Source organism: Talpa europaea, assembly GCF_964194135.1.
Source record: "Talpa europaea genome assembly, chromosome: 2".
NCBI classification, from domain to species: domain Eukaryota; kingdom Metazoa; phylum Chordata; class Mammalia; order Eulipotyphla; family Talpidae; genus Talpa; species Talpa europaea.
In genome coordinates, this window is record NC_140068.1 from 6,120,982 (window position 1) to 6,144,174 (window position 23,193).

The 23,193-nt window shown below is 40.6% G+C and overlaps 1 protein-coding gene across 1 annotated transcript in view; it reads right to left on the reverse strand.

The window, feature by feature from the left end:
* SYNE1 (spectrin repeat containing nuclear envelope protein 1) overlaps positions 1-23,193 on the reverse strand; it is a gene marked incomplete at both ends in the record, with an annotated part of 158,373 nt that overhangs the window by 59,096 nt on the left and 76,084 nt on the right. Inside the window, 10 exons of the mRNA XM_084259624.1 lie at positions 3,787-3,942; positions 6,661-6,786; positions 10,303-10,497; positions 11,948-12,182; positions 15,784-15,878; positions 18,124-18,271; positions 19,117-19,271; positions 19,583-19,729; positions 20,550-20,732; positions 22,951-23,155. Of these exons, the coding sequence (XP_084115750.1) occupies positions 3,787-3,942; positions 6,661-6,786; positions 10,303-10,497; positions 11,948-12,182; positions 15,784-15,878; positions 18,124-18,271; positions 19,117-19,271; positions 19,583-19,729; positions 20,550-20,732; positions 22,951-23,155 (1,645 nt within the window). The remainder of the gene's footprint in view (positions 1-3,786; positions 3,943-6,660; positions 6,787-10,302; positions 10,498-11,947; positions 12,183-15,783; positions 15,879-18,123; positions 18,272-19,116; positions 19,272-19,582; positions 19,730-20,549; positions 20,733-22,950; positions 23,156-23,193) is intronic.

The following is a 23,193-nucleotide window of genomic DNA, read 5'->3' on the forward strand; positions in this document are numbered from 1 at the left end:
GTGAAACCCTCATGTTATTTATCAGCTTAGCAATATTTATGCTTTTTCAAGGGTACAAATAATGCTTTGCAACAGCTGATGGAACGGGCTGAGACCTCCAGAGTGAGGCAGCTGAACAGGAAATACATCCTTTGCTACTTCACATATTTTTACCATGATGATTTGAAAAACACCGAGCAATGACAATGATGCTATATTTAGGCCTCAACTAGAATTCCACCCCGATCTACAAACCAAAATGTGGAGAAAACCACATATCAACAAAGGCTGGGCTGTATCAGGCACAAGAAACCCTGCATGGAGTCTACTGAGCACAGGATGTCCATCTGCAGGAGCTGGACTCTGCAGAGACTACTTACAGGGAGTCTTCCTCACCTCATCTGTGGCCAGTTACTCATCTCCTCAGCTGCTTCGATTGCAATGCAAAGAGACTGCTCTTCAACAGGGAGACGATTCAACAGGGAGAAGATGCCATGTTGAACTAAAGTTTTTAACTACAATGAGGCACAGGCACAAGCTCATTTCCTCTGTGGTTTCATACTTGGTAAAAGTTCTTCGGAAATAACTCGAGAGCTAGTCACCGGTCTACACTACAGTTTATAATCTCTTTACAGTCTAATCCTGGCACACTTGTTGTGAACATCCATGACTAAACTCTCACTAGTTTAAATCATTTTATTTAGATTGAAGTAATTAATGTGAGAGGAATCTGCTTTGGCTTCATGCTGTAAGACACTCAATGTAGTTTCTAGAAACCCAATGTGTATCTCTGCTTCCTCTTTTTTTTTTTTTGATGTCTCACTGTACATACAGGTGCAAGGTTATTAAGCTCTTCACACTGCATCACATGATCAACAGCAACTTTAAAATGTACTTCCAGATGGCTTCCTATGTAAATCTAAGTTTGATGTGCAATTTTACTGCATATAAATTTCCCCCCTTTTGCTGTGTTCAGATTTACTGAGATACAATTAACGGATAATGTTGTGTACGTTTAAGGTGTACAATGTGATAATTAGAAACAATTAGATTAGATGAGAGGATTGCTAAATGGCTACCACAGTTAGTTAATACCACCATCACCTCAAGTAGTTGCTGATTTTTTGGTGCGGTGAGAATATTTAAGATCTACTCTATAAGCAATTCATAGTCTTGCTAACATAATCACACTGTACATTAGTTTCTGAGAACTTACCTTATTGTTCTCTCTTGTGTCTTACGGCATTTTTATACAGAGCCTGAATCCCTAAGTCAAAAAGTATTGAATAATCATAATATTTTTAACCTCCCCAATATATTAGAAACCTTGTCATTATTTTGCAGATAGAGGAACACAGTATAAAGACATATGCTGATATTAACAGCACATAAGAACACTGAGCTGCTGTAGACACCACGTATACAAAGAGATGGTCTTTGTCCTCCAGACCCTCAGAGTTGTGAAATCAACTCACAAACAAAAAAAAAGATGGCACAGCTCAGAAGAACTGGAAAATATCGAGGACTGATAATCTTGATAATTGAATCTTGGAGTGGTAAAATTTGAAAGAAGGCAGTTAGAAAATAGAAGGGAAGGAATCACCTGAGGAGGAAGCTGGTCTTAGCAAGGACTCAGCGAGGGCCATTATGGTAGGGTGGGAGGGGTATGGGTGCCCGTATCTAAACTGTTATCTCGCTAAAGGCTTTAGAGATATCATCTAGGCAGAGAAATAGATATAGCCTAATTCATTCCCAATAAATATGATGAAAAGTGTTGAGTCAGGAAATACTGCTGGGCTTTTCTCGATTTTAAGAAAAACAAATGAAGAGCTTACAAGAGTAACTGAACATGGCTATGATTCTTTCCCAATGGTTGTATCTACCAAATACCCTCCATTTATCTCCTCAGCCATTGCAGAATCTTTACATTAAAAATTATACAATAATTTTCTGGATGGTAATCCACTGACTTGGGATAGAAGAAATCAGAAAATAATAAAGTATAATAATTAACATTATCACCCTTCACACATCACACTTCTTGTGTTCACTGAGAATATGGAGCTCGACAAAAAGTGGCTAAGATAATTTTGAATTATGTCTAATAGTTAGCATGTTTGTGAAAATCGGCTCTTACTGTTTTTCTTTTCAAAAATTTTTACTTGTAGGAAACTGTTCTCACATTCATTAGCATGCTCCAAAATTTTCCTTTGGCTCACGGTCTTAAGAAATACTTGGTTGGCTTGTCCTCTAAACACACAGAGAGAAATTTTCCTATTGATAAATTTCTTGTTAATTGTCAAATGAATCAAGAAGCTATGAGACTCTTAAACTGTTTAATGTTTCCTGATTATGAAAATACATCTCAGGACACTGAGAAGTGGGGAGGATGATGTGAAGAGATCTCCAGGGCAGAGTAATTGGCCTGAAACTGGGGAGGTACAAAAAGGCCTCTTCTTGTAAGTGCCTTCTTCATCCTTCCAACATCTACTATCCCCAACAAGGTCCTCTGTCCACTTACCATTCCCCACCTTTACTCAGGCAGCAACCCCTTCCAACACAGCTGTGGCTCGCTCCACATCAATCTATCTCCTCCACACTCAGCACTCAGTTTAAGATTGAGCCACTTTAACAAGCATTTCCTTTATCCTTGGCAATCCATACTGCCAGTTGGCTTCCATCTTTATACTGTTTAACCCAGTTTTCTCTTTATTGTATTGACTCTCCTGGACTGATTTTCGTCTCAGCCCAGTTGCTTATTTGATAGCAGCAATATCTATAAGTTCTTGTGAGATTCACAATAATTAATGTGAATTATTCATTCAACAAACATGCACTACAGCCTACTATGTGCCAGGCATGGCAGATGGTATGAAAAGAAAAGAGTCCAGACACCTTCCCTGCTTCCTAGAGTGCTGCTCTCCAGATTTATGGGCAGAGCCCATTCCTCATTCATGGGTCCTTAGCTATACCCCTTTGCCTTGGATTTTGCAGATGCTATTTCTCACTGTCTTTCCATGAAATCTTTCCCTTTCACTTCTAGGTAAAAAACCCGTCTGGGGGCCTCCCTGGTGGTGCAAGGGATTAAGACGCAATCTATGAAGCTGTCTGCAGCTTCTGCAGCATGAGTTCGATCCCCGGCTGGCCAGGGAGCAACCCACATGGTGCAGCAGACCTCTACTGACACGCCCACTGCTCCCCTCAGCAGTGTACTTCGGTCAACCTGCCTTTTCTGTTCCCCACTCTGTCTCTGGTGAATCCTCTCACCCCCTACACCTCTGGCCTGTACCCCAGCTCTTGTATGCATAAATAAATAAATCTTAAAAAAAAAAAAAAAAAGTCTGGATCTCCTTCAAGGCATCATCCATATAGAAGGTACTTGATAAATGAATATAGTAAGAAAAAAAATCCATACAATTATCAATTACTTTAATCAGCAGCAGCAAGAAATGTTCCATGAACAAAATCAGCTCCATGACATTAGCTGTTTTTTCACGTCTAAATCACGAAGGAGGCCACCTAGCAAAACCACACCTATGAACAACAAAACTATTTTTCCTCCTAAAACTAATATGCTAGTTGGTAAAAAATAGAGCAAAAAATTCCAGTTTGGGTGCATCTAAAATATAATATTAAGATAGAATTTGTCTCAGTCTGAAGTAGTCTCATAATAAAAACAGAGTTCTTCCTTGTACATGAGTGGAAGTGATGGGATGGGCCAAATGTTGGTCAAGTCATTTGACATTCCAATTTATCACTTAGTTTTCCAACTTCCTGAAATACTACAAAGTCCAGAATCTGTCTTACCTGATGGCACAGTTCCTCCCACTGCCTTTGCAGGAGCTCCATGCGCTCATTGAGGATGGAGATATCATCTGCACTGATGTAGGCACAAAGGGTGTCCTTCAACAGGGTCAACTGTGCCAAGTCGTCTGTCCAGCTACTAACTGCACTTTCCAATTCCTAGATTTAAAAAACAAACAAACAAAACAAAACAAAACAAAAAACCTTGAATACCCATGGATAAGAATCACCAATAACATCTGAAATGTATTTTGAATCTCCTCTTGTTACAATTACCTTTCCATCCTATTCTATTTGAATATCTAACTTGGTCTCTACCCCATTTACTTTCCACATAATCTGATAATTTGCCAAGTTCTTTTGATATAATATCAGGGTGCTTCCTAAACCCTCCGACCATTTACCATTTCATTAATCAATTATGAACATTTTTCTAAGTTAATGTCATCACTTCACTGAGCTGCTTTACTTTTAATCTGATTTAGTAAACTGCTAACCTGCCTTATCCTTTTGTCCCAAGTTATTGATCATGTTAATAAAATATTTTTAAAAATTAACTGTATCTTCAAACGCTGTGGGTTGCTGATTCTGTGATATATGTTTACAATGTAAAAACTGAAAATATCTGCTATTACTCAATTTAAAAGTGAACTAAATGTTACATTTACTGAAATGATAGATAGATAGATAGATAGATAGATAGATAGATAGATAGATAGATAGATAGATAGAATAACAGCCTGAATACATTCTCTGCAGGAGCAGAGTTCTTTAATTTATTGAAAAAAATATATACACATACCCTGACATTTGTGGCAATCATTTAAGAAAAAGTCCACATAATAATATTTGAATTGACATTAGTTTTTGCAATGCTTTGAACAGATGACCAGTTTTACAATTTGTATAACTCTTACTCTTTGCCAACTGTTGATGTTTTTAGATTCCAGCTAATTTATTTTTTGTCTCTTCACATAGGCGACAAGTTTTCAAAGGCAAAGGCAATTAACTGTACTGTCTGAGGCTAACTTCCTAGGCAATTAAGGCAAATAAGGCTTCAGTCTGAATTTTCCAGGTAATTGCTTTGTTTTGCTGCTAAGGGTGGTTTGGGGAACAGTAGCAGAGAGCTGGACCAAAATGCATCCTACTTTTAATCTTCAAACTCAATAGCAGCTCATGTTTGCAACTGTTACGTATTTTGAGAGACAACTACCATGATCACAATATTTGGCAGAAAGACAGAACCATCCAAGTGTATGAAATATGCAGCATTTTTGTTTAAATCCCTATTCATATTAAATGTCATACCAATGTGAACATTGCCTTCTTATACCAGTTTTGAGCCCCCAACTCAAACATCAGATTTGGTGTATGGATTAAGAAAGAAACAGAATAGCACTGGCTCACAATGAATTATTTCAGTTCACAGTGTATACACCTATTACGTGGTAAAAATAGAGTGTTTAGCGTCAGGAAATACTAACTTGGAAGTGTTATTAAATTTCCAGCCCAGTTTCACATCTGTGAAATGTAAAAAAACAGCGTCTTCATCAATTTAAACTCCAACCGACTGAGAAAGCATTAGTCTACTTACTGGCACACAGGAGGAGTGCTTAACAGTAATTTTCTCTTACAGTAGTTTTCTTTTTCTGCTTAATAGTACTTTTCATAATCACTTGTTATAAATTTACAATCACAGACTAGAATAAACTCTCTTTACTCTTCACAAACTTCTAAGTTTATACCAGATACTATGTCACTTGCCAGTGCTGATGTAAAATACGCTACCTTTCATTTTTCTTAAATCTGCCTCTTCCAAGTTTTGAAAAATATCCTTCAATGTTAACATTGAAGGGAAAAAAGCTTATATCCATGATTTTCAAGATTTCTAGAATTCTTCAAAAGTTAGTCTTTTTTTTAAAATGTTTAGGGCAATTTTAGCCAAAGTGAATAGAGAACCTCTGATTAGAATCCAAGTCCTATGAGTATGTGTGAAGTTTCAAACAGAATGAAATGACTAAATATTTACCAATGATGGGGAACTTAAACCCACATATAATTTGAACAAAAAGCATCTTTAGCGGTAGTTCTGATTTGAGCCACACATTGTTCAGCAGAGAACTGCTCTCCAAGCTCTCCACTTGGCTATGCAGTTTGAAGCTCCGTAGCCTGGAAATTCTGTGGACAGCAGGCCTGAGAAGAGCACACCCTTCCAGAACCTTCGGCATAGAAAGCAGAAACGATAAATGACTGATCTCAGTTACTGAGAAAATACAGGTGTGAATGGAATGACTCCTACAGCCACTAAATCATGCTGGTCTCAATGAGCTCATGAAGCAAGGAGTGGTCGGTCTCGACTACTGATTTATTTCAGTAGTGATTTGAGGTGCTGATAGTAATCTTTAAGAAGTCAGCGCTCTGTGTAACTGAAGGACTGTGTGTCTTCATGCAAAAACTGAGACCAGCCATTTATCGTTCCTGCTTGCCATGCAGAAGGTTCTGGAGGCAGGGTGTGCTCCTCTCAGGGGTGCTGTCTGCAGAATTTCCTGGAATGCAAAGCCTCTTTCTTCTTCCTGTAAAGTAGACTCAACTGCTGAAATGACTCTCTCGTGGGGGCCCTTTAAAAAGGCTGCTTTTACTGCTCTGGACCCAGCTTTCAAATATATTTTTATATTATATTTTACATTTTCAATTACTTCTTTCAAAGAATCCATAAGCTAGTCTATAATTTCATCAACTGCAATAAATCAACAACCAAGGTTTAGCAGGACTGTGGGCCCTCATGCAATGTACGAGGAGCTGCAAGTACATGCAGATGCCCAGGGGACTTTGACGGGAACGTGGCAGGTGACAGTGAAGGCTCCATCCAGTAATTACCTTGCAACGCATTTGCTCCACGTGGAGCTCTTCATGGTGGTCTGGTAGCGGCTGGGAGAGCTTCTTTTTGAACATTCGTAGTTTCTCCAGAGAATCAGCGATTCCCTTCTCACACTTTTCCCAGTCCTATAGTGGGAGAAGAAAGAAATGTCATGGATTTGGGAGTGGGGGGCTAGGAATTGGGAAATATAGGAAACACCCTTCTTAATTCTAAAAGGAAGATATGAATAATGGGAGGATGTGTGCAAACCCATCATCCTGGCAGGCAACATAAGAAGAGCTGAGTTCTAGATGGACTCTATTATCCATGTGACTTTAAGCAGTTAATGAAGTCTCTGTTTTCCCGAGGGATGGAAATAATGCGAAACTTCTGTAATTGTTTTAGGATTAAAGGAAGTACAGGTCTAAAGGCATGAAATACAATACCTAGAAATTTTTCTTACTGAAATAATATTACATTATAACATTAACCAAGCTTCAGGTGCTCACTGCTGAGAATCAACATGTGTGTCTCCTACAGGCAGGTCACCGTCAAAAGTCCAAGTCTACACTTGACTGCACCACTGTCCTCCCTTTCCTGATTTACTGCCTCCTCCCCTCTTGCCCTCCTGGTAGCGAAAAATTGGTCTTACAGTCCAAAAGTTCATAATATTATTAGTATATATTATTTTATAACAATATTAAGATGAGATTACAAAGCAGGTAGACACGTAAGGTATAAAATTATAATGGCTTGATTTTTGGCATACTAATTTAGACCATTAAAAATTAAAAATTTGGGGGCCTCCCTGGTGGTGCAAGGGGTTAAGCACCGCACTATGAAGCAATCCACAGCCTCTGCAGCACGAGTTCGATCCCCAGCTGGCCAGGGAGCAACCCACATGATGCAGCAGACCTCTCCTGTCTCACCTACTGCTCCCCTCAGCTGTGGGTTTCAGTCAGTCTGCCTGTTCTGTTCCCCGCTCTGTCTCTGGTGAATCCTCTCAAGCCCCTGCATTTCTTGCCCCAGCTCTTGTATGCATAAATAAATAAATCTTTAAAAAAAAAGAATTAAATAAACATGCATTATATCTGTGAAAAGACATACAAAAAATAAGGCTGTATAAACATTAGGATTTATTACCACTTCATAAATTCCTTCTTAGGTAAATAGAACCAAATGCATAATTCAAAATAAAACAAACTTTAACAAGAATAGAGACTCCCCTTTCCAGGAATGGCTGAGATTCTGAAGTTACAACCACTTCTTTTCACTACATGACTCATAAGGAAATAACTTAATGTTATGGTCTGCAAATATCTATCAAAATGGATGTTTCACACATCAACAAACAGTCAGACAAGAAAAGCAAAAGCAGTGACTCATCTATCTCACCTTACTAAGTCATGGGAATATGTCCAAAACTCACAGTTCTAATAAGAAAAAAATATGATTAACATGTTCCCTGCAAAATGAGTTACAATGTGCCTAATCCTTCCGTTAAAGAAAAAAGATTTAAAAAAGAAGAATCAGGCAGATTGTATTACTGATGAATTGTTCTTTGTGCAAACAGTTCTTTTTCAGATGCTCAAACATTTTTGATTGTTTTCTGCACTAAAGGTAATTTGTTAATTAATAAAAATCATGACCCCGATGGTTGTGCATACAGTAGGCATTAAAAAATGGAAAATGTGTTCCATTAACTTTAGTTATTACCTTTGAACCAAAAGTGACAGACCTTGAACCAAGGTCACAGATAATCTCATTAAAGTGTTCCCGATTATGAACATATAGAAAGCTGTGTTTATTTTTCAAAATGATAACTATATCAACAATGATAATTACTGTCATTTATTGAGCGGTGAATTTGTTTCAGGTTCTGTGACACATGACTTCCCTGGTTAATTCATTAAGTCCTCACCATTCCACATGAAGGTGGTATAATCATACCCACTTTACAGGTCAGGAAACTAAGGCTTGCCTAGGTTGAGTTACCCAGGCTGTTTTGATTACGATGGTTTTAATCTGAGTCTATATGAGTTTAGAGTCTATGCGCCTCTCAACAGCTGATGTCATACTTGATACAGAATTAGAAAGTAAGGGGAAAATGTGCATTGTGGGAGGTGTGGCTCAATCTACATGGCCCTAAGTGGTGTGTGACCCTTATCCTAAGGAGTTATGCTTTATGGACTTATGCCAAGTGTCTAACCAAGACAGCTAAAGCATCTTTCATGCTTAGTGCGCCTCCTGGAGATTTTACCTCTGAGCAGCGTGCTGGACTAAGCGAAGATCAAACTGAGACTATCTTCTGTACAGGCCTTTTGCTGTCATAAAATATGAGATATTAATCTTGAAAACCACTTTAGAGTCTTAAATTAGGGTGTGGAAATGACACTTCACATTCCTGTCTAGATTTACAAAGTCATCATGGGGCTCCTGGCTTAGCACTGGTGATTAATCAGACCTCACCACTTGGACAGTCTTACTAGACTTAAAACTACTTTGATAGGGGATTTTCTTGAAAGACAAACTGCTAACAATTCAGAAACTTTTCCAGTTTGTGCAAGATAAGGCAAAGTCTATTTTTTTTTAATGGACTAGTATGAGTGTGTTGCCATTTTACCTAATTAGTTTTTAATATCAGTACTTTTAATTTTTATATTGCTTCATGGGTAATTTTCTTTGAAATTGAGGTTTATATCATTGTAGAATGTGTTATGATTTCTCCTCCTGAGTGGAGCTCTAACTGCTCAATACTACGTGTGATAAGTTCCATTCAATGTATCACAACTGCTCTAAATTACGTACCCGTGTAAGTCCGGCGAGCTAGGTGGCAAGTATTTTGCTTTCTCGTTCTACTCACATGGATTTTATTTAGTCTTTTCATTGTTTTTCCCTCAGCACCATCCCATGTATGCCCCCGTCTTGTAGACAGGACATAATCTTCAGTCAGACACTGGGTGTCAAAATACTGCTTCTGTGATGCTGCACTTTGAATTATTGGGTCAAAGGATGATGATGGGAGAAAGTAGCACCATTCAGAGGGCACTTTTTTATTATTTTTATGATTAAATTTATTTTCTTACATAGATGTTAATTTTTGGACAGCATTTGATTCTCCCCTCAGGTGCAGTCCCCGTGGTTCTTACACCACTACAGCCCCCGTGACCATCACCACAGTCCCTCCTGCTCAACCCTCCCCTGCTGTGTGCCTCAGATCCAGGGACAGCTTGCAAGCTTTGTCTTTTTCCTGGTCCTTTGTTCGGTTCCTCTACATTCCACACATCAGGGGCCTCCCTGGTGGCACAAGGGGTTAAGTCTCAGCACTGTGAAGCTGTCTGCAGCCATTGCAGCATGAGTTCAATCTCCAGCCGGCCAGGGAGCTACCCACATGACATAGCAGACCTCTCCTGTCTCCCTGCTGCTCCCCTCAGCAGTGTATTTCAGTAGATCTGCCTGTTCTGCTCCCCACTCTGTCTCTGGTGAATCCGCTCACCACCCTGCACCTCTGGCCTGCACCCCAGTTCTCATATGCATAAATAAATCTTTATGTTCCACACATCAGTGAGACTATCTGATATTTCTTTTTCCCTCTGCCTTATTTCGCTTTCAGAAGGCCTGTAAGCTGCTTTCTGTTTACAGGAGGAAAACACTGAGCTTACCTTCAACAGGAAAGCCAGCTTTTTCTTCTGCTCCTCCAGACGCGTGCTGGCCGATCTCCACTTCTCCTGGATGTCGGCGAGCTCGGCCTGCAGGGAGGCCTCGGCCCCGCTGTCGGCTGAGAGCAGGAGCTGCTTGCCCGCCTCTACCGTGAGGATGTAGCTGCCTTGTTGTCTCAGGAACACCTTTTCCTTGAACTGAAAGGAACCATAGCTTTTAACTTTTCATTCTTTTCTCCGCCATTTATCCTAATAAGTGTTTTGAAATGACTCTGACTGGTTGTATATACAGGATGCCCTCTTTCGTCTAATAAGCATTTACTGAGCTAGTACTTTGTACAGGAATGGATGAGAATTCAACAGGAAGAGGCCTGTGTCTCTCCCTCAGGTAAATGCAATCTTGAGGCAGCAGAGAGCTGCTGTCTAAGACTGACGCAGGGAACACAGCGGGGCACCCAGCCCACATGGTTCACAGAGAGGCTTCCTCAGGGTCAGGGGTGAAGGGTGCATGCGTCTTGAAAGACACAGGAACCCAACCAGAACAAGGCATCTGGATGAGGGACAGGAGTCAGGAAGAAGCCACCACCCACAGAGGGACGTGGGGATGGGCAGATTCACAAGACAAGAGGAAAAGGATGAATTCAGGAAATGAAACGGGGCACGGTTTTCAGCGGCTGGAACACAGGGTGCATGCAAGAGCGGTGGAGGATAAGGCAAGACTAGGCTGGGCACAGAAATTTGTTTTTTATGGCAGAAGTGACTGAGATTCACAGAAGAACACGAAGCAGGGAAGTGACGTGCTCAGATGACAGCACTGAGCGGTAGAGCAGAAAGTGGGATGGACCAAGAGCTCACACTGGGTATGCGGAGCCGGGCCGGGGAGCCATGGTCTGTCTGGGTAAGAAATCACGGGCGCCTGATCTAAGGTGGCGGTGGTGTGAATAGAAATGTGGGGCAGCTCAGCCATGGGGAGAGAGAGAAACAAAGAGCACAGCTCTAGAATAATGCCAGGCTCCTGCTGGAGATCAGACAGCTGGCAATGACATTTCCTGGGATTGCGGCTCCTCTGGCCCCTCCAGAACACATCACGTCTGAGAGGCACATGGATACAATTGCAAAACGCAGAGTCATGAGTCGAATGCTCAGAAGGGCAATGTGACCAGAAGGTGCCCACTGGACTCTTCTCTGCTGGTAGAGGACAGAGGGTAGTAGAAGCCATGTGTAAGGGGTGGGAGTCCCACAGCCCCAGGCTGGTGAAAGTGAGGGGTGACATCAAGGGCTCAGATGGGTCTGAGCTGATAATCGCTTTTGGCATGCTCGAGGTACAAGCTCCCGAGTAAAGGACACAGAAGCAATGAAAAGCATTTCTTTCCTTGCCTCTCCGTCTATGCAGGGGTACAGTGAGCCGCCAGGAGGCCTTGGTGTGTGAAGAGGAAGGCGTCCTGTGAGAGGCTGGGTACTACCATCCTCTCATCTTTAAGTAGGGGACGTTCTGATGCAACTGCTTTGTAGGTTTCTGCTGACATTTGCAAATAATATCTGTCCTCATTCCAAAGTCCCTCGGGAATCTTCTGCAGAACTGAGACTAGGGTAAAGTGTGTGGTGGAAATGTAGAAGAGCTTTGAAAACAGTGGGCCGTGGCTCTTACTTGCACTTCATCAAAGAGGGTCCTTGCTTGCTGAAGTGGTATCGGGACTCTGCCGAGGCCACTTGCGGGGAGATAGGACACTTCAGCCAGCCATTTGCGAAGCTTTTCTGCCATCTCCCGGTAGCGCTGCCACTGGCGAATCTGGCTGTCGATGATGCCGCGCCTCTGCTGGGCCCTGCGGATCACGCCCTGCCACTGGTTGCTGAGAAGCGTCAACTTCAGGTTGAACTCATCGCTGTGGGGAAATAATCACACAGGGGAAGACACTGTTACCTCGGGGGTCATTACGTGGACAGCAGTGCCTGCGAACCGATGCCACAGCCCTGAAACGTGATGTAGGGTGCGGTTTTCAAATATGATCTGTAATTAGAATGACTGCAAGTAATTTTGAAAATGAGTAATAGTTAAACCGTCGTTGTTTGCAAATACTCAGCATTTTTGTGTCTCAGCACAGGTCAAAGGCTCATCTATAATAAGGTCACTGTCATTCACTCTCCCTGAGCGTCTGAGAGTGGCAAGAAAGGCAAAGGTGGTGTCCCCAGCCCTGTGATGCCCGTAGCCCCTTATGCAGCAGATGACAGCCCCTGTGTGTGTTCTGAGGAGCAAAACTTCCCTAAAACCTCTGCCTTCAGCTGGAATCACAACCCTCTTTGGATGAACAAAGCGGGGTTATTTTAGCTAGAACCTTAAGTTTAAGTAAAATAGCTACTTAAAAACAATTTGTAGAACTGTACCCCACAAATTCAGCATACTTTCATAATGAATAACCCTAACCTTTAGCAAATTATTCCAAATAAGCATCTAAATCATCCTTCCTGCATTTTAAATGCATTTTATTTTGTTCTTAGAAAAACAGGAATGATCTCATTACCACTGCCTGTTATAAAGCTGGCTCATACGGGAAGAGATAATAAATTTTACTCATGTTTTCTCAGTTTGGGGCCAAATCATCTCAGATCTTTTAGCTTGTTCGCCCTTAGCGATAGGCTTTCTACCTTTAAAAAGTTAATGAGTTAATAATTTTTATTTACCATTTAGCTTGTGGATCTAAAACTGGAAAATATGGGTTTGTTCATGAGTTTTTCTGTAGAGTTTGTTCACATATTTCAGTACTAATGTGTAGCAATACTTGATTTTTCTTTCTGGCATTTGTTTTGTCTTTTCCCCCAGATACACTATCCTTTCCTGTCGAGGGAAGCGTCACATCTGATTTGGATCTACTGACTCCTATATTCTTGTTCTACCTCTTCTCTATTGCCAAATAAACTTTGATTTTGTAACCATGTGGGCTATTAGTGCTTCTATATTTGAAAGTAAATTTTTATATCCATTGCCGTAGAACCAAATGTGATAAATTAGGTTCCCAAGACTCCCCTAAAGTTATAAGCATTTATCATCTTTGAAAACCTCAGGACTTGGCAATGTCCTGTACTGGGAAAGATTCTGCCCTGGCTTCCTCTCTCAGGCAACCACCCAGTCTTTTGGGGGCCCTCTGCCCACGACGTGGAACTGAGCTGTCCTGAGATATCTGCCAGCATGGGGAACTACTTAAAACTACTTAAAACACTACACTGTTCCCACTGCTGAACTTGAATTCTAGAAAACAACTTATAAATGAACTTTAAAACCACAACACATTTGGGGCCTCCCTGTTGGTGCAGGGGTTAAAGACAGAGCTATCAAGCTATCACCAGGCACTGCAACATGAGTTTGATCCCTGGCTGGCCAGGGAGCTACTACCCCCATGGTGTAGCAGACTTTTCCTGTCTCCCCGCTGCTCCCCTCAGCAGTGTATTTTGGTAGATCTGCCTGTTCTGTTCCCCACTCTGCCTCTGGTGAATCCTCTCACCCCCTGCACCTCTGTCCTACACCCCAATTCTTGTATGTAAAAATAAATAAATCTTAAAAAAAACCCATCATAACACGTTTATAATCTGGGTCCTTCCTATTGTCAACAAGCTTTAATCTGAATTTTTTTCACTTGCAATTTTCAAAATTCTTTATCCATCCTGTCCAACTCTCCCCTTCTCTTTATTCAATGTTTATTTCTTGTTAGCATTGAAAATGTAGTAGATACTGGTTTGTGAATGAATGTAAATATTATTTTCCTTAATGACTTGGACTTTTATAATATTGTTATAGAGTTGGTTCTAGGAGGAGGAAGCAAAAGATAAGGGAATTGTATTTGTGTTTGTTTTATTTTGAAGGCCTTAAATTCTCAGTAAAGCTTGCATTTAAAATTGACTTACTTAGAATAGAACAAATGTGGCATATTTTGTTCTTCCAAGCCTAATCATGAAAATCTTTCATGTACTTCCAAAGAAACAGCCACTTAAAACTAAAATTGCATCCAAAACATTAAAAAAAAAATCCTCTCAAAACACAACTACTATTATTACTACTAGTAATAATCATAACTACTGGTCCTAAATATGTGAAAGATATTTGCATGCAATAAAATCAATGCAGTTTATATGCCAAACACCACAGATAGTAGACAAGATAGAGTAAATATTATTTTTAGGAAATCTAAGTATAATATGAAATCATCAATTCACATGCCATGTATCTAAAGAAGAGTTAGATTTTACACACACACACACACACACACACACACACACACACATATTACACCATTGTTCATTTTGGTACAATGTATGCTTATATGCTTTCCCCTGTCAGTTGTATTCCCCCAGAAGGAAACAGAAATGTATCAGATGGTTTAACTTAAGAAGAAATATAGGGGAACAAAATAAGGGATCAGGAAAAAAAAATCAATAATAATAATTAAAAAAAAATGGCAGGCAACTATAAATCAGAGACATTCTGCAAGGAAGGGGGAGGCAGAGAGATCAAAGATCAAAAGTGGGGAGGGGGCCTCCCCGTGGCGCAGGGGTTAAAGACAGTACTATCAAGCTATTGCCTGCCACTGCAGCATAAGTTTGATCTCCAGCAGGCCAGGGAGCTACCCACATGGCGCAGCAGACCTCTCCTGTCTCCCCACTGCTCCCCTCAGCAGTGTGTTTCAGTAGATCCGCCTGTTCTGCTCCCCACTCTGTCTCTGGGGAATCCTCTCACCCCCTGCACCTCTGGTCTACACCCCAGTTCTTGTGTGCATAATTAAATAAATCTTTTAAAAAAAAACTTGGGGAGAGAAGAGCACAAGGGACTATGATGATAGTCCACGGCTGAATTGGTGGTGGAAATTTTGTAGGAAATACCTCTGTATTTTTAATAAGGAGAAAATATGGCAAGCAAACGAAGAGGGAGCAGGACTTGAGGTTAATTGTGATGTGGTTTAAGGTCATAAGTCACTGTCAAGCACAGGGGACTCCCATGGCATGGTACAGGGTGCTCGTCCTGGGCCTGCAAGCTCCAGGCTTGACTGTGCTGCTACTTGATTACCGGCCCTTGAGCAAATCAGTTCACATGGCTGGGCCAAGTAAGAGAGATGTTCCAGACGCTCCTTTCAGGAATACAATTTTTGTAACAGTACAAGACTTATTAAAGCTTCTGTTTACAAACCATTGATACCTCATTGATATAATTCATTCTGATCTATTCATCAATGCCTGTGTCCTACAATGACCAGTGAAGGCTGGCTGGGTGATTTTCAATTACTCTGTGTCTTTCCCAGAATATAATAGCAGTTCTTCAAAAAGATTCAATACTCAGTCATTTCAGAGGTTCAGACAAACCTCTGCTCCAATTACTGAGATTTCATTGTAGTACAATTGCCTTAGGAAGATTGGATATATGCCCTCTAATCTGTTCATTAAAAAGAAAATGACTAATTTACTGGAACCTTTCTTCATGTAATATATCAAAAGTCCTACCTGTCATCAACTTGACCTTGTTCTAGGAGACGCTGTCCATCAATGATGATTGAGTGCAGAATCTGCTGACGGCTGAACATCTCTGCTTGAAACAACTATTATTTAAAAAGAAAAAAAAAAAGAACATGCTTTAGAGTTCCTAATTTGAGTGACAAGCTCTCTAATAACTTTCTGAAAATTCTGCTTTTATCTCCAGATGAATCAGATTGTTGTGTGAAATCCTGCAGTGCAGGAAGAGTGTATTTTTTCACCAATTGAGATATACTTAAAGTTCAATTTTGTTTACTAAAAGTAACTGACTCAAAGTACCATTCTGTTTCCTTTTTTCCCAAATCACTTCATAAAGTTACTTTGCATATAGTTTGTATTCTGATTTAATTTTGAATGCAAAACATAGTCTGTTTTCAGACAGAATAAAGACCTTTGAAGAAGTTGATGAAAACAAAAATGTACTTATTTTAAATTCACTATTTTTCAATTTAACTAGGTTAATAAACTATTTCACTACTAAAACACTCAATAGAAGGTCTTTCAAGTTAATGCCATTGTTTTTAAGTAGATTTATAGAGATGAAATTTGCATGCCTTATAATTCACCTAAAGTGTACACACAATTCAATGATTTTTATCATAGTCACAGCCATGTACAACCATCTTCACAATCAAGTTAAGACTACGTTCACTGCTCCAAAAAGAACTCCACGTTCATTTTCAATCAGTTCCATGTCCTCCTCAACCCCACCCCTAGAGTGACCATTAATCTACTTTCTGTTTCCATGGATTCGCTGATTCTGGACATTTCACATACATGTAGTCACGCCAGGAATGGTTTTAGGTACCTGACTTCCTTCCACTTGGCACAGAGTTTTCAAGGCTGATGTCTGCTTGGAGAGTCTTGGTACTGTGTTTCTTTTTATTGCTAAGTAGAATTCCATGTATGGATGTACCACATTTTATTCATTCTTAGACCTATAGGGGGTTATTTGGGTGCTTCCATTTGGTAGCAATTATGAATAAGGTCTCTGCAAACAAAAATCTTGTGCAAGTTTTTATTTGGGTCCATATTTAATTTCTCTCTGGAGGGGGGTGACTGGGTCATAGGGTAACTCATGCTTGACATTTTGAGGAACTGCCAAATTGCTTTCCAAAACAGCTTCACCATTTTATTTTTCCACGAGCAATGAAATCCAATTTCTTTACCCCTCGTCAACACTTGCTATCTTTTTCACTGTCATCATCTGAGTGGGTGCTGGTGATGATACCTCATTGGACTTTAAATCCATTTTCTTTTATTTCATCATTGGTTAACTCCATAAAACTGGACTTAAAATGTCTTACACATAGTTAAGTTCTGTATTTTTAAAATTAAGGCAAAATGTTTGAGAATTAGTTTCATTCTCTTTTAGGTTCTCAATGAAACTTTCCTCAGCTCTTAGGTATCCTTTAATTTGTGTACAATTAGTAAACACATAGAACAAGTAAAAAACAATTTTTAACAAAGTGGAGACCAATGGCAAGTTAATTGTTGCTTTTTTTTATCTACTCTCACAATTATTTCTGAGAAACAATTATAATACAATTTGATTAAGAAGTATACTTGGAGACAGTTGGTAGTTTGATTTCCTTAGTATAAAATACATATTTGCTTTTAAAAGAACACATAGCTTTCATTTATCAGATGTTTTTGATCAAAGCTTATTGCCTTTAGCACCTAGCCTTGGCAATGTGACAATTTGAAAGTTGTCGAACTTTCTGTCCTCCTTACAAGCACCCTTCTATCCTTCTTCCTCCACTCCACCAATAAGTAGATTTTACCAGAATTCTAGCATCACACACTGCAGGATTTGAAAGCTCACTGTATGCTTTTAACCAGGGGAGCAGGGGACTGGCCCACAATTTTGCAATTAAGACACCAAGACCTCAAGCTCAAGAAAGCAGACAACGGGTGTCCCCAGTGGCGCAGGCGGTTAAATGCAGCACTGTGAAGCTGTCCACAGCCTCTGCAGTGCAGGTTCCATTCCCTGCCAGCCGGGGAGATACCCACATGGCGTGGCAGACCTCTCCTGTCTCGTCTGCTGCTCCCCTCAGCAGTGCTTTCGGTCCATCTGCCTGTTCTGCTCCCCGCTCTGGCTCTGGTGAATCCTCTCACCCTCCCATGCCTCTGTCCTGTACCGCAGCTCTTGTGTAAATAAATAAATCTTAAAAAAAAAAAAAAAACAGACAACGCTGTGCAAACATCCATGTAGACGCAGCACTTTAGTCCTTCTATATGGGTGTTCTGAAACATCTCCCAAAGGACTAACATGTTTTAATTACCCCCAAATCTACTGGCAAAACTTACCTCATGAGCTCTCTGTTGCTCCAAAAGATGCTGATAATTGCCTGAAATCTCAACCGCTAACTTTTGTTCTGTTTGGACCAGGAATTCCATCCATGTTTCACATTTTTCCAAGAAAGTCTGATGTTGTAGCAAAAATGACTGCAACTTACTGAGTGAATGAAGGACAAAGAACAATGATTATTACTACGCATCTATATTAAGACATAAAATCTTGCCATTTGTGACAACGTGGGTGAAACTGGAGGAGCTCAAGATCATTGATTTCAGTCAGATGGAAAAAAACAAACACAAGATGATTTTACTTGTGTGGAATATAAAGAAACAAAACAAAGGAGGAGACAAAACTGAACCAAAACAAGCCCTAGAAATCTGCCTGTAGAATTGAGGCTACCAGAGGAGGGTGGGGTGGGGGTGGGGAACTAGGAGGGTGCTCCAATGAACTAGGGTGGAGGGTGGTGGGTGCTGCTAGTGGATGTGGGGTAGTGACATACATGTGAAGAGGTGGGGCCCGATGTTCCTATATCATGTACAACATTGTACACCAAAGTTACCTCAATTAAGAAGTTAGCAAAAAATGACTATGAAAAAAGAAACCAACTAGAACTATATGAAATGAATAATGATTACATATTGTTGGTTATGCTTATATCTAGCATATAAAACTAGGTTAAACATGCTCTAGTTCCAATCTGACTATCACAAAGCCTTTAAGTTTGGCAGTAGAATTAAAAAAAAAAAAACTAAAGAAATACTAAAACCTTAAAATGATAAGTTTTTATACAATGGTAAAATTATGCATCCATCTTTAGTATATTCTTGTTCAACAGCATTTTTGATTATCTGATTAAAAGAATATTTAGTTCATTAAACAAGGGAAACCACTTCAAAATTTGACCTTCCCAAGTTTAGTTCAACTTTTATGAGGCTCCTTGGATCATGAACTTGTTTCCACTCATAGATCAGACTGGCCAAAGCATGTCTTAGTCCCCCTACCTGAATCTCTCTGTCGTCTGACAGGAGATCAGAGACCAATGTCGGTTCAGATTCTGCATCCTTTTGATTTCTTTATCATTCAGGGGTAACCTGTATCCAAGCTCATTCAGACGGTCCAAATCTGGGGCCATGCTGCTGAATTTCAACATCTGTCCCTGGAAGGAATTGAAAAGCAGGTGAGCACCCAGGAGAAAGATAGGGCTCCTCCCACAGGCACAAGCAGCTTGTGATTTGGGGAGGAAACTGCTCTTTGATCTCCTTTGCATATCAAAGCTACTTCCTTGCAAGCTCTAGAGGCTGTTTGTCATCTTAGTTCCCAACTTGACCAGGTTCAGTTTCAATAAAAAGCAGCAGTTAAAAATGACCAAAAAAGTAGGGCTATGTTAGGAGTTTTGAATTTTCCACAAGATTCTAAGCAGAGGAGAGAGAAGCCGAAAATATGGGATGGGAATGTAAAGGCCCCTACCTTGAGTTCCTCCATCCTTTCCCGGATGGTAGAGAGGTCGGACGAGTTGTTAGGGTCCTGCCCTTGTAGAATTTCTTCAGCTTCTATGATCCAGGCCTCCAAAGCCTCTAAACTCTTGGTAAAGTTTTCATAATCAAGTACTCCAGCCTTTTTGTTACAAAAGAAAATTGGCATTTAGAAACCTAGTTACAGGGCAAATGGATATTGAAATGACCTTTCATATGCTTGCATCAAATTGTCATTCTAAAGAAATAAGGGCTACAATGATTTGTTTTCTTCATTTTTATAACTCTCCTAAAACTTAGAATTATTCCTACACAATATTAAATACTATTAATATAAATAGGTAATAATATTTTATTTAGTAAATACATTTATATAAGTATTTACTAATATTTAATAAAATATGATCAAACTAAGAAATATTGGATTGGCATAAATTAATTGAACACATTTTACTCAGTCCCATGGAGGGAGGGATTGGTGTAAGGGCAAAATTTCATTGTAGGGGCCTCCCCAGTGGTGCAGCGGGTTGAGTGCTGCACTGGGAAGCTGTCCACAGCCTCTGCAGCGCAGGTTCAATTCCCACACAGCCAGGGAGAAACCCACAAGGCGCAGCAGACCTCTCATGCCTTGCCTGCTGCTCCCCTCAGCAGTGTATTTCAGTAGATCGGCCTGTTCTACTCCCCACTCTGTCTCTGGTCAATTCTCTCGCCTTCCCGTGCCTCGGACTGTACCCCAGTTCTTGTATAAATAAATAAATCTTTAAAAAAAAATTTTGTTGTAGAGAATAGTGCCAGCCTCCACCCCACCAAGTCCCCTCTGTCACTTCCAAGTTTGTTTATGGTTTATAATTCTTTGTTCCTGATGAAAACACTGTCTCAATGATGAAAACTTCCTGTGTTTATGCCCAGACACTATTCAACACCCGATTTACAACACATACTGAAGACGGCCATGTCGGTACCTGGAGCAGGGTCTGCTGTTTGCAAAGAGCCTGTTCTAGGGCACTTAAGTGCTGATTCAAAGACAGCTGGTCAGACTGGATGGCTGAGGCTGCTGACGCATCCACCTGTTGCTTGAGTTGCCCTCCCAGTTCATGGAGAACAAAAAGAGAATCCTTAGTGGTCCCCAATCCTTTGAGGAGTTCCTGGATAACATGGAAATATACCCAGGGTGAAGCAACAGGCAAAGTGTACTTCTTGTTATAAACACTCAGCAAAGAGCCACACATCTAGACGGATCTGCTTGTCAAATACTATGCTAAATAACCTTCAGCTACAGACAACATAATCAAGAATGTTTAAAAATACTGTGTCCATTTTTTAACAGTTTTAAAAATATTGAGAGCCTCCGTGGTGGTGCAGGGTTAAAGACAGCGCTGTCAAGCTGTTGCCAGCCATTGCAGCACGAGTTCGATCACCGGCAGGCCAGGGAGCTACCTACATGGTGCAGCAGACCTCTCCTGCTTTGCCTGCTGCTCCACTCAGCAGTGTATTTCAGTAGATCTCCCTGTTCTACTCCCCACCCTCTCTGGTGAATTCTCTCATGTCCCGCACTGCTGGCTTACACCCTGGTTCTTGTATGCATAAATAAATAAATCTTTAAAAAAAATTAATTAAAAATATTGAGAGGGCCTCCTCGGTGGCGCAGGTGGTTGAGCGCCGTGCTGTGAAGCTGTCCGCAGCCTCTGCAGTGCAGGTTCGATCCCATCTGGTGGGCGAGAATCCCACATGGTGCAGCAGACCTCTCCTGTCACGCCTGCTGCTCCCCTCAGCAAGGTGTTTTGTCAGTCTGCCTGTTCTGCTCCCTGCTCTGTCTCTGGTGAATCTTCTCACCCTCCAGCACCTCTGGCCTGTACCCCAACTCTTTTATAAAAAAAAAAAATAAATAAATCTTAAAAAAAACCTTTAAAAAAAATTGAGAGTGTTCTGAATATAAAAATCAAATCAGTACAGAGAAGAACAATGGGGAATGCATAAAAACATACATATCAAGAAAAATTACCAACAAATAAAGTCAATAACTGGAAATAACCTGGCAGTGTCTCTTGCCTCTGTATGAAATTGCTAACAACTTGAACACAATGCTACCTTTTGCCTTTTCCTATTAAACATTCTATATGACACGAATGAGTTTGTCAACAGTATCTTCTGTGTGCTGGTGATCTCATGACAGTGGTTACAACAGACCTGTGGGGCACAGGACCCCAGCGATGGTTCTGGAGAGCAGGTAAGAGTAGAGTGTCATCTTTCTTTTCCTTGGCACCTCTTGCCTCCACCATTTGTGGGGCCTCTTAATATGCTTGAAATTAGAAGCCAATAGAAAGTCTTCGGTTTGGGTTCCTGCTACCACTTAAAGAAGACACACAACTGTTCTTACTACCCATTGCTGCCGGCCCCACGAGACATGGTGGAGAGAGCAGAGCCTCCTACGCTCTCAACTATGAGGAGAAGGAAAACAAAGGGCAGCTTTAGCCTTGACAGAGTCACCAGACGAGTTCACAGGAATAATCTGAAGTACTGCGCTCTTTAGACAATGTGTACAGGAGGTCTATCTCAACTCAGGAAGACTAAAAAGTGAAAATGACAAAATTTGCAGGGGTAACCTATGTGGAAGGCAAAAATAAGCATTGACTTATAATATCTTTACTATAATGATTATTACCTGTGCTTTAAAGAGACAATTCATTATTCCTGGGAAGGTATGGGAATAGGTTAAATGCATAACTTGCTTCATCTGAATCAAATTATTTGGGACAGTTTACAGAATATTTTGGGAATGAACTCATTAAAATAAAGACAAGTAAGTACAACTAGTAAGAGCCATGTAAAGGGTGAAACAAGAACTCTCCCCCTAAACTTTAAGTGACTACAGGGAAAAGAGAAATATGGAAAAAAAAATGATTAAAAAGAAGTATTTCAGTAAATCAAGAACAACTTCTTTCTGCCACTAAATTCTTACAAGAAATGATTGTGTTGATGCTTAAATAACAGATGATGACCCTAAAGAGATAATACTTTTACCTATGGGTTTAAAAGATAGAACATGATTCTTCATAAGGTCATTTCTTATTGTATTGATCATCTGAGTAGAAACAGTAGAGTTTTCCCCATGGTTTGCATCTCATTGGGAAAAATAGGAAAACAGCTCATCTTTCAAAATTAACCCATGGGAAGGATCTCTTGGATTTGATGCACCTGTGTCTGTGTTCTGAACTAGCAGGCTCTTTAATACTTAAAGCATTCTTTTTGCACAACTGTTTCGCATGCTGAGACACACACACAGCTAGTTTCGAGAACCAGCCCTCTCAACTTCCAAGTAGAAGACTGGCATCTTGGGAAACCACCATGGTTCTCTGGACCTACATTGCAGTCTTGAATCCACGTAGCGACTTCGTCATCAGCAACATCCTTGTCGGTGGCCGCCTTCAAGAGCTCGTTGGTTCTCTCCTCCTGGCGCTGGACGGCAGCAGCACACTGCTTGGAGTAGTCCTTGTACCGCTGCCAGAGCTGCAGTAGGGCCTTGCTGGAGTGCAGCTGCTCAGCAATCTCTTCCAGCAAGTTATTCCATCTGGAAACAAGAGCCAACACTAAGGGGCCACTGCTATT